The sequence below is a fragment of the Dicentrarchus labrax genome, unplaced genomic scaffold, assembly GCF_905237075.1.
Source record: "Dicentrarchus labrax unplaced genomic scaffold, dlabrax2021, whole genome shotgun sequence".
Classification (NCBI taxonomy): Eukaryota; Metazoa; Chordata; class Actinopteri; family Moronidae; genus Dicentrarchus; species Dicentrarchus labrax.
This window is the reverse complement of record NW_026136706.1, coordinates 21,453,735-21,470,043: the sequence shown is the minus strand read 5'-3', so window position 1 is coordinate 21,470,043 and position 16,309 is coordinate 21,453,735. Positions and strand designations below refer to the sequence as shown.

Sequence of the window (16,309 nt, the reverse complement as noted above, 5' to 3'; positions counted from 1 at the left end):
TCCCTCCCTCTCTTTCTCTCTTGCACTCTCTGTACTATGAGCAGAGAACAGTCTCTCTCTCTATCTCTCTCTTTCTCTCTAGACCAGGCTTTAATTGTGTGATTGAGAAAGTGTAGCATCACTCCATAAAAGCCAGTCAGCCTCAAAAGGCCGCTCTCCGGCTGACACCGGAGGGACCCCTTATAGCCTGCTGTGGTGAGACATACACACACAAAGCAAAGCGACTTAAAACAGACACTTATTGTAAATGGGCCTCATTGGTCTCTGAAGACGTTGTTAACATGTCTGTGGGATGGTTCCCCTGCCAAGAGGGAACTTGATCCATCTCCACATTTACAAAATTAATTTCTATTACAAGCTGTGACTGACTAACACTGTCCAAATAGGGATTTATTTGCTCCCACAATGCACTGTCGTGATTTCAAATGGACAGCACTGAAGCATCTAACTGAAATCAGCATCAGACTATGCTGGCTGTTGTTTCCTCTTCTTCTCTGCCGGTGGAAGAACAATAAAAAATTAGACAATTACATAAGTAGCATTTTCTTCATTTTATCATTTCAGGTCACCATGCTATGTCCCCTCCATAGGCGATGATGCAAACCTGATGCAACAGAATGTACACGAGAAGCCCAGATGCGTCTAAATAATGTATAAATGATACATCTTGTTAGTCTTGACTCACAGGTTCAGTTGTCTTCTTTTGCACCAAATGATCAATGTCCTCCTATTATCCTCATGCACTCTCTTCAGTTCCATTTCTCCCCGCCTCTCCCCAGGTCTTTCATGTTGCCCTCTGGGAGCCAAACAAAACATGGTTTTCTACTGCAAATAAGGAGCTAAAACACCATGTGATCAGTCATGAATTATTTGGAAGCTATTGATTTGTATAAATTGTTGCATTTCCCCAGAGTATTTGACCTTAAGAACAATAGTATCCTTATAAGGAACTTGAGGAAAATACTCTCTTTTTTGCCATAAATGAAAGGAATGGATTTTAAGGAGACGCAAGTAATTAATGAGTAGATTTAACCTTAAGTGCAAACTGCAGCTTGTTAAGGAGAGAGAGGGAGAGCGAAGGAGTATTTGTTTGATTTTCAAGCATTGTCAGCGGATTACTGTGTTTTCCCTGCAAATCTGCACTGCATTTAAGGATATAATGTCAATTTCATGCCTTTTCTTTTGCTCAACAAGAGGCCCTGGTGCCCTGTGGGTAGATAGCAGTTAGAGAATACACAGGGAAAAATAACAATCCAAAAAGGAGAACCAACATATTCCCAAAACATCTCAGTCGAGTGTGAGCTAATGTTCAGCACATTGTGGTATTTTCATGTTGAATTTTTTCTTTCTTTCTTTCTTTCTTTTTTTTTGCCCCGAAAGCCTCATTTAGATGGCAGACAAGGCTTTTGAACACAGAACAGCCTGTAGTCTCCGTGGACCGCTGCAGCACTGGAAAAGGACCTAAATGAAGGCACCAGACAATGTAGCAACCACGAGATCCCAGCACCCCGCAGACAAGCCAGAGGAGTCTAATAAACAAACACAAACACACAATCACTGTCATTAACATGAATGCAAGTTAAAATCCTCCTCTTCCTTGCAGGAAAGGTTTAAATTTATCTACCAGGGGAAGAATCCAATTTTTCTCTTTCTGCACACAGGACCACATCTGTACAGCACCTCTGCATTGCTGAATCAGATTCAAGTATACCATTTTATTGCATTTTTTTTTCACTGCTGCCCTGTCCCTATAGTATGAGATGATGATATTTGGAGATGAGCGCTGCTCTAAAAGACGCTTTACGTTCATGGAAATTATATTAAAAGTTAGAGGTGCAGTCGTGGCTTTTTAAGTTCAATTTCCAAAACTCACTCTGCTCCCTAGGGGCCAAGTATAACATTTAGACAATCACATCTGTCATATATTATGATTTTATTGAAGCATGTTGCAGAAAGATGAGGATGGGTGCATGTAAAAACACAGCTTTTTATCTCTCTTTTACACATAATTTGTTATATATAATTATGCCATTATTAGTTAGAAAAGGTCTCTTCAGGGCCCAATTTTAACTAATTAAATGATTTAGTTTTTTTTATTCATCTCATAAGTGGGAAAATAAAGTCTTGGCAAATGTCCAGAAGCTGAGATCATTTAGGATCACCCATCCCTACACACATGAGGGATTAATGTGGCAGAGAGAACTGGTTTTAAACAGTGTTGTGGCATTTGTTTGGAGTGAGGACTTTTGTCCAGGCAGGCAGCGGTTGCTCCGACCCCCCTCAGACCTTTACACCAGACCTTGACACCAGACTACAGGGGGCTAACACAATTCACTTCTAATATTTGACATGCTACCCAATAGTGTGAATCTGATGTATGATCAATGGGGGCAACACAATCCTAATTTGCTCATTGCTTTGCACTGCTACAGTGTCTCCCACTTTCTCTTCTTCACCCTCCCTCCCCTCTTCTCTCCCCCCCTCCCCTCTCTGTGTCTCTGTATCTCTGTGTCTCTGCTCTCTTCCAGCCAGCGCAGCCTCATTTAAGTCTGCTGATGTCTTGATAATGTTCCAAAGCCTTCACAAGCAGGTAGAGAAGGAATTCCTCAGCTCCCTAATTAGCGGTAAATGGGCGATCAGGGCATGAGTAGGTTTATGAACAGTAAAAGACAGTGCTTGTCACCTCCTGCAACTCAGCGAGGACTAGCCTATATTTTACTGGTAACTCAGTTTAAAGAAACCTGCAGCCATGTTGAATTTTACTTAGCACTCACAACATTTCCAATAGATTTAATAAAGTATTTTTCTGATTAAGTCATTTGAGTATTGGTGATTATGTGATTTAATTCTTCAATTTATATATCACTTAGGTAGCAGCAACTGTTGTAAAATGGATATAAACATGAACATATAGACAAGTGGTATTGCAATGAAAGTAAAAATGTAGAACATAATTTTGGTAGACACACAAAACATTGATCAAAGCTGATGATCAGCAGTGATAATTAATAATTTCGTGACACTCAGGAACAATATAAAATAAATGTAATTTAATTATATTACTATATTATAATTATTATTATAATTAGAATTATAATTTACTTTATATTTATTTATTATTATTTATTTAAAATGTACATACATGTACTGCACACTGTTTCCCTTTTCTGTCCTGTGGTCGGCCACACTGATGACAACGATAATACTTATAATAAATAAACTACTGAATAATTAAAAATTACACGCCTGTGTTTTTTTCGGGAGCGCACGTGCAGCAGGGAAGGCGGGGTGCTGGGATCGTGGGGAATGAACGGCAAGTGAAAATATGATTGAGGCCCCTTTAAGAGTTTTTGGCCACTAAACTGTAGCGACACCAACGTTGGTGCGTAAAGAGCATCCCTCCTGGATTTCTTGTGATATTCCTTCAGGCTTCTGCTGATTGGACACCACATGCCTCAAGTCTGGGAGATTATATATGCAATCACTTTTAAATCTTTGGGAAAAAAATGGAAATGCTAAATTCACCGTTAACTGCTGGCGTCCTGTAGTGAGCTGGAAAACAATGTAAAATGAAATGTCATTAAAAATGTAAAATTAAAAAGATACATTTGCTATAGGTTGTGTTATTTTAATTGGGCCCTGTGTTCGTCATTCATATTAAACATGCAGTGCCTATAGGCCTTCTGGCGATATGTTTCCTTTATTATTCTGGATGAATATTTTGTTGCACTGAAGAATTGTAAATGAGCTTTGGTGTTGGATACACCGGTCAAAACACCATGGTTAAAAAAAAAATCATCTTAACAGTAAATGTAGTTTCATCTGTGCTGGTTAACAGTAAATTTATTGCCACAGTTTGGTCTCAGAATGTGTTTTTGGTGAATGTGTTCTCATATCCAACACATTTTTTATATTACACACTAAAATGACCTCTGAACAAATAAAGATAAATTATCTTTCTTACACCCCAAAGTTGGATGGCACGTGCAGATGCCGTGCGTAAAAGTAAAGACATTTCCTTTAATTTCATTTTTAAAGAAGCCCCTGTTGGTGGATTAGGCTATTTCGTTACACGCACGTGTGCCTTTTTGTAAACGCCACTTTATTGCGGGGTGATATCGAGGCACACGACAGGGAGCGCAGATTTGCGCCTTAAAGAGGATTTAGGTCTATTAACAACAAAAGGCGCAGTTCATGGCACAAGGGAGAGACCTCGACTTGTGCGTCAGCCGCAGTGATGTGAAGCGGGCTCACTGATAAATGGAGAGACATCAAACCGAGTCATTAGAGAGCTGAGATATGAGACTTTCACAGTGGCGGGCCGCTCAGGGCGGCGGACCCAGGGGATCACACTCCTCTCCCGGCCTTTTGTGTTTGTGTGCTGGACTGATGAACGACTTAGATAACGTTAAGCCATTATGGGCTCACTTATTCCCATGAAAATCCTGTAAATAGAGGGAACATTTTTTCACTGCTGATATCTATTGATTTGTTGCCCATATTTGTAACCGGAAACCACAAAGGATTACAAGTGAATACTCAAAGGAGACTCGAATTTATAACAGCCAAATACTAATTACAGTATTATCCCACGATAATGTATTTGTTGCTGTTAAACACTGGCTACTTTCTCTCTTGATTTACACTTTGCGTTTAGATTCATGTTCATATGCATGTTTACAGAGGGCAGGGAGAGCTGAAAATACCTCTAAAATTAGAATTATCTTGTAAAATTACTGGAAAATAAAAGGGTTGGGGCCTAATTAAATTGTACTGATATTAACTGAAGTCTGTTGTAATGTTTCTAAATATTAAAATTGAGCAAGTCTCTATTTTTTTTTCCAATTAATTAACCTCTTTTTAAATTCTGATTTGACACCGTTGGCTGCGTTAGTACACAGAGAACCGTTGCACTAACGCCACATTAGAGGGCTATAAATCCAATCAGCTGATACACCAGAGGTTATGGGTGGCTCGTGGACCGAGTCCTGCACAGATTAGCTTTCTACTATATTTGTCAAGTCAACAAACACATACACACCAAAATAAAATAAAAAAATCACGAGGCAATGCCACAAACCCAGCATTTGTATCTCCTAATCGCGTTAATTAAATTTTCGCCGAATTAATTAGACATAACAGCCATATACAGCCTCCTCGCAGGAGTGAGCCACCGTGGGCATTTTAATGACCCCGTAATTCAATTAACCGCCTCCATCAGCTCCATCATTGATTTGTGGAAAAAGGAGAAAAAAAAAAAAAAAGCTGCTGAAAGTTGAATTCTGCAAAAGTCGAGCCGGCCTGTAATTGCTCAAGACACAGAGATCGGGGGAAGAGGGGTGGTGGTGGGGGGAGTTGGGGTGGGGGGGGCTGGGCTGAGGTGGCCGTGTATAAATAGTGTGCTCTCAAATACACAGTCACAACAGCAGGAGTGATCTCACCTCCTCTCCACCCCTTCTATCTATCGCTGCTGCCAGCCTCCAAAAAAGAGCGTATCCGTGAGCAGTGCTGGCACTATATAGAAGACGGTAAGGTACATATATGCTGAGAATTCACGGTGGATTTCCCTGACCAGGACCACTACTGAGCGACAGAGCCGACCATGGAAGAACTTACGGCATTCGTGTCGAAATCTTTCGATCAGAAAACCAAGGAGAGCAGCAAAGAGAGTATCACGTACAGGGAAGTTTTGGAGAGCGGCTTGTCAAGGGCGAGGGAGCTGGGCAGCCCGGAGACAAACCTGCAGGACATAACGGAGGGCAACCACTGCCCGGTGCATCTGTTCAAGGACCATGTCGAGCTGGAAAAGGACAAACTGAAGGACTTTAATGTTTCGAGGTCGACAGAGGGTAAGGGTTTTTTTATTTTATTTATTGTAATTGGAAGAAAATGCTCCGTATTGTGTCGGGGAAAATGTCTCAAGTTCAGTTGTGTTGTATCGTTGAGCGACGTTTCAGTTGTTCCTAAATCCTTACAAACCCATGCGTAAAATCAAAGGAGTTGTGTTTGCGCAACGGTGCGCGTTTAGTTCCAGTAGATTTAGAAAGTTAACGCGTTATTCTGTCGTTACAATGATTATTTTACATAGCAGGAGGCGGGCCCTTCGTCTGACCGTCGTTTTAACTATTTGATGATTGTTTTCAGACAGTCAGTCTTTGGCCGAACGAAAAAAAATCATTCTCCTTATAATTTTTTATAATAGATTTTCATTTTATTTGCGGTGTTTAATACTGAGTTTATCCCAATTTAAGGGCAATTTCAAATTTTTTTGCCAACACGAAAATATTTACAACTCTAATAATCCAAGAGGATGCATTATAAAGTGTATGGAAATCCTTACTACCCCACTTTATTTTCTTTTATCTGTTACAGTATTAAATGAATTCTGGAGGACATTTTATATTATGTTTGGCATTATTTAAAAGTTGAACTGCAATACTAATGTGATGTAGTGCTCCCTTAATAATCTATAGCCTCCAGGGTAGTCATACTCCTTAAGACGAAAGTCACACCATGTCTGATATTAAATTCCTGTAAATGGAGAAATGTGCCAGTAAACACGCTCTTTAAAAATGGATCTTCCTCAGAGGAGCCTGTCATTTATAAATTGGTTCAAAAGTACAGAGGAGCAGCAGAGCAGGCCTCTTTTCACCCAGCAGTCAGATGCTGTGCAGTGGCCAGAGTTTTAGACATTTATTGAGTAATTTTAACTTGTTTCTATATTTATCCTGCAGGAGCAAAAAAGAAAAGTGTGCTGCATTATTCTGCCTTTTCCCCCCCTTTTAATTAATGGAAGCTAATAGGGGAAGACTGTGTGTCATGCGACCCTGTGTGTCTTGGATTAATCTGATAAGCATTTTACATAACATTGTATATAATAGCCTATTAAATTACCTTTAGCTGCGGAAAATCACATTTTCCCGTCAGCGAACTACAATCACCAAAATGGGACCAAAGAGGTCCAGTAACTGCGTCTGCTACTAATAATAACTGATTATACCTAATAGTACAATAAAAAGACACATAGAACAGCCTGCACTGACAGCCTTGCAGTGTGTTATACTGTGTGAAATACAGACATTTTAAGGTTTCAATTGAAAAATAAATGTTAAGGTTTCCGGTTGAAAGAAGCATTTTTTATTTATAGCCTGAAATAACCTGTCTGTTTTACGGAGGCGAGTAATTAGGCCTAAATCTTCTCCGTTTAGCCGGGGCTTAATTCTCTGCCCTTTAAATCGCTTATACCCTTATTAGGCTTACATGCCATGTATTGACGGATTCGCTTTTATACCGGCACTGACATTACACACTGACTTATGGAAGCTGGAAATGCAGCCACAGGCCCTCTCTCTCTCTCCCTCTCTCTCTTGAAGATATAGGCGGTTTAATGTGTGTGTTGCTGCCAAATTGCCAGGCCTTAGGCCCCTGACAGGGCCCTGTGTAGGCTATGGGGGGCCAGTAATGTGAGCGTGTGATAAGGGTGAGAGAGAGAGAGAGAGACGGATAGTGTGTGTGTTTATGTGGCTCCTCCAGGAAAGTGGAGATTTTGAACGCATCCTCTCCCCCCCCAACCGTGGGTCGTTTAACAGGGATATACGAGTGTAAGGAGAAAAAGGAGGACGTGAAGTCGGAGGACGAGGATGCACAGGGCAAACTGAAGCAGCGGAGGAGTCGCACTAACTTCACCTTGGAGCAGCTCAACGAGCTGGAGCGGCTCTTCGACGAGACGCACTACCCGGACGCCTTCATGAGAGAGGAGCTGAGCCAGCGGCTGGGACTGTCCGAGGCCAGAGTGCAGGTGAGGATCTCCCCTCTCTCTTCTTCCTCACACTTCACTGATCCAGAGCGACTATCACACCGGCCAGGGCTGCTGTGTGAGCTACAAACAAGAATAGATGTTTTCCTCATATTCCTGCAGGGACCGGTAGTGTGCCTGGTGTTTTAAAGTGATATTAGGATCTTTACAGGACCGTTGCAGTTCTCATACAGGAGGTGTGGGTGAATCTGTGTGGGAGTTAATGATCTAGTCAGGCCTTGATTTATGCCACAACCAAGCTCTGCTACAACTAAGAGACAAAAGCCACGTGAAAAAGATTTTATGGATTTATCTTTAAAAATTTGCTTTTAAAACAATTTAAAAACACGACAGTGTGAGAAAATATTGTTACTGTTTACACAGCGGTGCATTTATTTCTCCCTTTTTATTTTCTTCATTAATAATCCAATGTGCAGCGTTTGATCATGCTGATCATGTTTTCCAGCATGTGAAAATGACTATAAAGCAAGATGTTTCTTTTGTGATAGAATACATTGTGTATTACTGCAATGTGTAACAAAAAAATAAATAAATAGGCAAAATGTCGAGAGCTCTTAGTGTGCAGGCCTGAGAGGTAAATGATGCAGCCTCAAGTCTAAAATATTCTAACAATATTCCTAAGGGAATCTGTTAAGTGTGGTGATCAATCGTGAATTTATTGTAACTTTATCACAATCTGTGATTTTTCACTCCTTGTTGTGGGTTTATATTCCGGGAGTTTCAAATTCACTGTGACAGTTGTATAAAATTCAGCAAAAAAATGTCTGCACCATCACTGTGGATCTTTTAGGATTCGCTGGCTTGTAGCTTGAAATGAATTCTTGTTTAAACTGAACATTTCACCAAAGTGCCCGTTCCTTCTGTGCTGTAACAGTTAAAATAAGGACACATTAGATGTGCAGCCTATAGTTTTACAGACGGTGGGTTAGCACCAGTCAGTGATATCAAACAAGTGTAAACTGCTGTAAATCATCCGGGATGGAACAACCTCCTGAACTTGCAGCAGTAGGCCTGTAGAGCCAGCAGCCTCTACTCCTACGATCCCAGCAGCCTTGGGGGACAAAAAAAAAAAAAAAAAATTCCAACAATGATTAAAATGAATGAAGAGCCTGAATGGCTGCTTCAGGGGACGCGCTCTTATGTCAACTCGTATCCCTCCTCATTTTCTTTGTAATATCTGCCATTGGCTTGATGTAGTGTCCCCATAAAAACAGATTAGAAATAACTCAATTCTGGCCCAACTCTGCTGCTGTTCAGCTATCTAATCGGATGAATAAGAGCCATCATAGAGCTTTATAAGCCCACCGACTACCATTTGGAGCTGGACATTGTCGGACTTAGTTGACAGTGCGGGATAACACTGCAACTCTCACTAATACAGATTATAGCGCATTCAAATAATTCATGGTGTAAATATAGTTGATAACAGCCTGGCTGTGGTTGATGGGAAATAAAATGGCAGAGCCCGTTGATTGACTCTCCCTGAAAAATAAAGCATTAAAAAAGAAGAAGTATTTTTTAAGGCCCCCTTTTTCAGGCACGGGGACAGGATTTTCTCCAGGTTCAGAGAGAGAGAGAGAGAGAGAGAGGGGGGGATTTCAGCAGGGCTGTTGCAGGCTGTGGACCAGCACGCTCCGAGCAGCTGTCAATGAATCTAATTGAAAGTTATGAGAGCTTGGTGAGGAGCAGGCAGTAATTCAGTTAGGACTAATATCTTTGGGTTTCTGGCGCGCTGCTAAATTAAATGTCATTATTCACTGTCTCTATTAAAAAATCAAAAAGGAAATGAGATTAGGGTATTTGTGAAGCGCATCATTGAGTGGCCCTTAATGAAGAAATAACTGTCTGAACCAGTGTAGTTCACTTTGCTTAACATACTGGCACGTAATTGGAATTGATCTCGGGCCCGTCTAATATTAGCCTTGATTTATCTGAGGGATTACTGTGCGTCTATGCAAAATCACCTGGGATTCTCACAAACACCTTTTCTACCGTCATTTACCGCTGTAGTGCTGAGAACTCACCGCCTATACATTCATGACAATTTAATAATAATAATAATAATCATAATAATCATAATAATAATTGAATTGAATTGAATTGAATTGATACATGTAAAGATTATCTCAGATTATATAAATGAAATAATAACGTTTCTATATTGACACGTTTGTTTGCAATTATATTCGTAGGCTCAGTTTTTCAAAGACAGAACAATAGATTTTTATTTTCAGGTCACAGTTTCAGGCCACTGCTTGTCTCAGTCGCTAATGGACAGTTTATCGACTGGCCTGTTATTGCAGTCCCATCGACACGATGTTGAGCGCGGATCCACGCAGCTCAAAATGGCTCCACGGCACCTTGAGTCATCATCCTCGTCAGTCTGCGCCCTTTGTGGTCCGCGACCAACCGCTAATTTCGCATCTGTAAATGATAATCATTGCGGGGTCGAAGGGGAGGGGAGATAATGTTATTCACCGAGGCAAATTAGGTTGATGATGATTAACAATAGGCCGTAGCCTGCAGCTTCAAAGACAGTCAGCAAATTGGAAGGTGGTTAACGAAGGGCTGTGTTTTTATATATATCATCATATTCTTGTAATATTCCTACGCGGTCTGTGAAGTGGTGGCAGCTTCCTCAATGCTGGTTTTATAACAGTTTTGTTGTTTTTTTTATTACACCACAATGTTCCTTTAATAATTTACTGTAGAGCTGAATATCACGTTTATACCGAGCTTGTGGTTTTCTCTCAACTTTCTTTCTTTATATCCTATAAATAAATATTTACTCATATCCTATAAATACATTTTTGTTTTTTCATTGCAACAATTTATAGTTATTTTTTGTACAAATAACCAAATAACATTTCGTTTGTTTCATCATGTGTAACCTACCCGTGATTTCTTTTTATTGGTTACAAATAAGTGGCCTGCCCATAAATTACAACTAAAATTAAAATAACATCTGATATAAAAATAGAAATGTCATGAATTATATTTTTTGTTAAAAACTGGATTTAGCACTATTTGTTTTCAGTATTTTTTTCTTTTCTTATAGATCATTTGCTTTTTCAATTATAGGTCTGGTTCCAGAACAGAAGAGCAAAATGTCGAAAACAAGAAAACCAGATGCACAAAGGTAAAACCTTTTTGAATTATCTTATTAATATTTTCTTTTTTCTTTTGATTTATTTTAGTTGAGTACAATTTGACACCAATTCTAACTGCATGTGGAAAAACTGTGACCTCCTCATCTCACATAACAACAACTGTCTGGCTGTCTGACAGACATCTTTCCGTTCTCTCCAGGTGTTATTCTGGGCGGCGGCAGTCACCTCGACGCATGCAGAGTAGCACCCTATGTCAATATGGGCGCCCTCCGGATGCCCTTCCAACAGGTAGGCCATGTTCTTGTATTAGCAGGAGCTGACAAAGCTTTAAAATCTTTAGAAACATCCAATCATGAGTGCAAACTCAGGCAGAATAAAATGTAGAAAAGTAAAAAATTCAGGGATTTTTTTGATTACTCAGCATCTTGTAAAGCAGGGGTGAAGACTGAGCAATCTGAAATAAATAGGTCAAATTGTTTAAGCTGGAGCTTTGTGTGTGTGTTTCTGGAATCAGAGACAAAACAAGCCCATATATGTACACTCACATGAATCTATAGACCATGTGCAGCTATTAGATGCGAGTGATGAGAGACTATGTGTGTGTGTGTGTGTGTGTGTGTGTGTGTGTGTGTGTGTGTGTGTGTGTGTGTGTGTTGGAGGGGGAGGGGGGCAGCTCAGACCTCAGTGCACCTTTCACCTCCTGGCTGTGTGGAGAGGGGTCAGGCTGTACAGGGAGAGGAGAGGTGGACAGACATTTGATCTGCTTGCTATCTGCTTCTGCGTCCCGGCTGCTTTGTTTGTCTGCTTGACCCACGTGAAAAGCGGCGGCCTAATTAAGCCAACAGTGCGGCAGGCGCGAGCACATAAAAGAGATGATGAAAGTGGGGAATGGAGTGGGCTCTGATGGATATTGGCGTTGAGCTACACTGGCAGGGGTGGAGGCTTGAGGCCTGCATACCGAGATAGGCTCGCTGTTTGAGGTGGAAATAGGCAGTGGGCAGCACACACAGACTGCGCTGGCATTACAATGCAGCATATAAAACAAGTGAATGGTTAGTGGTTCGGTTGGTGGATAACTGCAAGGTCTGAGGATTGAATCTGGCTCCAAAGCTTCGTGTCATGTGGCTCCTTCTCATCCTTCTTCAGTATCAACCAACAAGTAAAGAAAAACTGCCAAAATCATCCTAATATACAAAAGACTACGCAAGCTGTGAGTGTGTATGAGGATATAAACAGGACACGCACCCTAATGCGCAACCACGTCAAATGTCCACCCCCTGTTTTGCCAGGGATGGATCAGTTTCTGTCCTGTCCCTCAAACGCTCCACAAAATCAACTTTTCCAGAAGTTAAATTGGTTTTCCATCAGCGCTTGTACATTTGAATCAGACGTAATTGCGGTATACATTTGGAAGTTATCGGCCACAGCTGCAGTTTGTTACCTGATTGTTGGTAAATGAGATATGTGGAAACGCTTGTTGTTTGCAGGAGGTTGTGTTTGGATGCCATTGCAGTGCTGCTGAGCAACTATACATTTGTGGTTCAAATTAATTTTCCCTTTCATTTACCAACTTCAACCCGAGTCATTTTCGGTATTTTTAGGCCAATATGAAAGGAGGGAAAGTGCAGAAATAATATTTAGTCGAGTTAAAACTTTGACTTTAAATCGTTCTATTTTGGTTGGAGAAGAAAGCATGAAGTGCTTGAGTTTTCCCACTTCTTCCTGTGGTGTTTGAAACACATGAGGAATGGCAACAGGCTCAGCTCACTCCCTCTGAAGTGAGTGGATGCTTAATTTTCACCTACTTCTTATAAAATAATTGCCAAGAATGTGAAAACTGATATTCTATGCTCCTTATGGTTTCTTTTTTTCCCCTTGACTCAGGAATATGTCTGGATAAATATTTATAACTCCAAATATGTGAATATCTTTTTAGTGCAAAATTGTTTATTTATGCAATTGAATACATAATCAGGATAACAAGACTGCATATTTCCAAGGGTATAACGGAGTCCTCAGTCTGAATTAAACAAATCTGTTCTGGGTCCTAGAAAGACTTTGATTCTAGACGATTAAATTGGATGTGGTGTCTTAGAGCAATGTATGATTCATTAACTTTTAGAATAGCTGACATGAAAAAAGGGCTAAAGCGCAGAGTGCAGCCCCTAACTATTTTCTTAGAAAACACACTGTAAGCAACAGCTTTGAGGGGGTAAAATTTGAAGGAGAATTTAATAGTGTCAGACTGTGAAACCTAAATCCTAAACCCTCTTCACACACGCACACACGCACACACACACACACACACACACACACACACACACACACACACACACACACACACACACACAGCCTGAGGCTCCCACGATGACTAACTTTGTGTTTTGCTGCTCTGCAGGTCCAAGCCCAGCTCCAGTTGGACGGGGTCACCCACTCCCACCCCCACCTGCACCCTCACCTGGCTGCTCACGCTCCCTACCTGATGTTCCCGCCCCCTCCCTTCGGACTACCAATCGCATCACTCGCCGACTCGGCCTCTGCAGCGGCGGCGGTGGCGGCGGCTGCCAAAAGCAACAGCAAGAACTCGAGCATCGCCGACCTGCGACTCAAGGCAAGAAAACACGCCGAAGCTCTGGGACTCTGACCCCACCGGGCTGCCCCTCCGCTCGCCTGATGCCCATAATCGCCTCTCACACAAGACTGAGCCTGTGAAAGGGCCGTGACACTCACAGCTAAAACTAAACTAAACAAAAACACTGAGTGAGAATGAAAGAGAGGAACACATACAGAGAGAGGGGGAGAGAGAGAGTGTGTGTGAGAGAGAGAGGGGGAGAACAGTGGAGGAAGAAAATAAAAAAAAGAAGGAGGGAGCGAGAAAATTGTCACAAAACCAGCTGCCAAAACAAACCACTTGTAGAGAACGGTAATTAAATACCAATGAAATCACCTTTTACTTTTCGCCCCAACAGGCAGGACTTCTGCGGGGCCAGTGGCTCAGTCCACTCCAGGCACAGATCACATCCCAAGGACCGTACAAACACATGTGGATGTCTGTCTGAGGGCCAGGCCGGGGCCCGTCAGACCAGAAGACGTTAGAACAAAGCAAACTGGCAGGGCAGCAGCAGGGCCAAAAAGCAGAGCCTCGCTGACGCTGGCTGCCGCCATGTTGACAATGCAGAGGGTTGAGCATGGGGGGGGGGAGACCCAAACACCACCTCACCGAGGCATTGGAACGGCTCTCACCTTTACACCCAAACCCGCCCCCCGCCCCCTGACCTCCCACCCCCCACCCCCTGTTCTGCCCCCACCCTCTGTTCTGCCCCCACCCTCACTAGAAAAACGAAGAAAAAAGAAAACATAAAAAAAAAAAAGGCCATGTTTGTCTCCAACCACTGTGTTCCCTGCTGCTGCCAACTGCATGAGCTCTAATGGAGGACCGTTCTGGGACTGGCCTCCATACACACCTGACATAAACGCTCCACAACTTTTTTAACACTGCCATTCTACATGCCCACAACCCCCCGCCCCTGTCCCCCCACACCTTCAAAGAGAAAGGTCTCCATTACGGTTTGATATCCTTCTTCTTATGGACTTGTGCTATAACAAAAGCAACAACTAATTTTTCCTTTGCTGCAGAGGGGAGAGACGTTACTCTGAGTTGCTGGGCATGTGTCGGCGAGACTTGGTATTGCATTATCTCCTCACAGCGTGCTCTCTCTCTCTCTGTCTTTATTTCTTTCTGTTTGTTGTGTTGTATCCTGGGTAAAGAAGTGAAGATAGCCTTTGCACTTCAGGTCTCGTATGTGGGTGTTTACAAATGGCACTACAAGCAGATACTACTTTACTAATTAAAAGGGGGAGGGGGATTTGATATTGTCATGTGATCAGCAAAAAGGACATTATCTTTGGATAAAGGGTATAAATGCGTTCTTTTTCTTCTCTTTTTTTGTAATTCTGAAAACAAGAAGAAAGCATCAGTCAAACTGAAATGCAATGGTGTGCAGTTTAAGTGCAATACTGTAAATAGCAAAAAAGTAAAAACAGCTAGCAGTTAATCCTCAACGATAAAGAGACCCAATGATTTCTTTCTGTTGTTTTTTCATGCACTGTCGGAGTGTTGAATTTCTTTGCCAAACACGCCAGTTTTTCTACAGCAGTGTATATTTTATTGAGTTCAAGAAAAGTCACTCATTACCAGGTGCCATATCCCACCTCCTGTGTATTCAAGCAGTTTTGTTTACATCAGGTACAGTTGTCACTTGTTGAGGAAGACATGAGCACATTTTTGGATGCTGCAGAAATTAGGGTTGGGTTCTTAATAATTAAATAAAAAATCTCCTCCATCTACATTACAGAAATCAATTTAAGTTTGGATATTGGGAAATGTTCAGAATAAAATCATCAAATCAGTATTGTAAACCAAGCCAAGCAGTTGTTTACAATATGATTAGCTTAATTCTGCATGTTATACGTGGCATTTCACTATTCATTTCCAAGTAATTCAGACTGTATTTTACAAATTGTTCCGGACAACAACAGAACATTTGGATTGTTTTGGAATTCAAAGATTATTTTGACCTTTTAAACACTGCTGTCAGAGCTGCGCCAAACATGTAGATCTGTTTAAGATCTTTGTACCTCTAACAGTCTCCAAAAAACATTTTCTCTGTTAACAGACCTCCATTTAGAATTGTTTATCTATGTCTCCATTTTAAATTAAACATATTGGTGTTTTATTTATTATTTTGTCTGAAAGTTTATGAAAGATGAAATAGTTGAACTACAAGTGTACATTTTTACATGGCTTTGCATTTATTTTTGTATGTTTTTTTAAGTGTTGAATTTGAATTAGGAGGTGTGGCTGTAGTGCATTGTTTGCCTAAAAAAAAAAAATGTAGCGTGTCCGAGTTTACAAACATTTCAGGGATGGTTGAACTGAACAATACTCCATGGAATTTGTTGTACCCATTAAAAATGATTATCATTTCATATGCAAGCATGCCTAAACATGAATCATCGTACAGTTTGTTTTCCCCCTTTTGATTCACAAAATATGAATGTACATCTTGTACAAGTAAACTATCAATAAAGTTATAAATATTTGTACTCGACTTTTAAAATACTTTTCGAACTTGTTAAGCTCCACAAGCGGCTTTGAGTTTCACGCTCAAAGTAAAGCAAGGCTGGCGAGGAAACACACTTTGTAACTCAGTATACACAAGAACACAAAAGGCACGATAATCCCTGCTAATGACTAAGAAAGACAGAACTGACCACATTTTCAAGACAATACCAGCAGTCAGATCTAATCCCCCTCCCTAATGTCCTGAGTATTTACGTCCTGATGCAGATTCATGCTCTCTGCCTGCCTCATACCGTGTCG

At 41.1% G+C, this 16,309-nt stretch overlaps 1 protein-coding gene across 2 annotated transcripts; it reads left to right on the top strand.

Moving 5' to 3' along the window:
• The first annotated feature begins 5,434 nt into the window (after positions 1 to 5,434).
• On the top strand, positions 5,435 to 14,115 carry shox (short stature homeobox). Of its 2 annotated transcripts, none has more exons than XM_051404658.1 (6): positions 5,435 to 5,849; positions 7,590 to 7,798; positions 10,898 to 10,955; positions 11,126 to 11,214; positions 13,325 to 13,537; positions 13,896 to 14,115. In XM_051404658.1, exons 1-6 carry the CDS (start codon positions 5,603 to 5,605, stop codon positions 13,983 to 13,985), a joined length of 906 nt encoding a protein of 301 aa, XP_051260618.1. In that variant the 5' UTR covers positions 5,435 to 5,602; the 3' UTR covers positions 13,986 to 14,115. The 2 variants fall into 2 exon arrangements, with proteins under 2 accessions (XP_051260618.1, XP_051260617.1); XM_051404657.1 differs by having other exon boundaries at positions 11,105 to 11,214.
• The last annotated feature ends 2,194 nt before the right edge of the window (positions 14,116 to 16,309 follow it).

Excerpts from the sequence above, each read along its gene's own strand:
- shox (XM_051404657.1), top strand. The coding sequence starts at position 5,603 with ATGGAAGAACTTACGGCATTCGTGTCGAAATCTTTCGATCAGAAAACC. Across the intron at positions 10,956-11,104 it reads AGAAAACCAGATGCACAAAG|ACATCTTTCCGTTCTCTCCA; the intron begins GTAAAACCTTTT and ends GCTGTCTGACAG. Across the intron at positions 13,538-13,895 it reads TCGCCGACCTGCGACTCAAG|GCAGGACTTCTGCGGGGCCA; the intron begins GCAAGAAAACAC and ends TCGCCCCAACAG.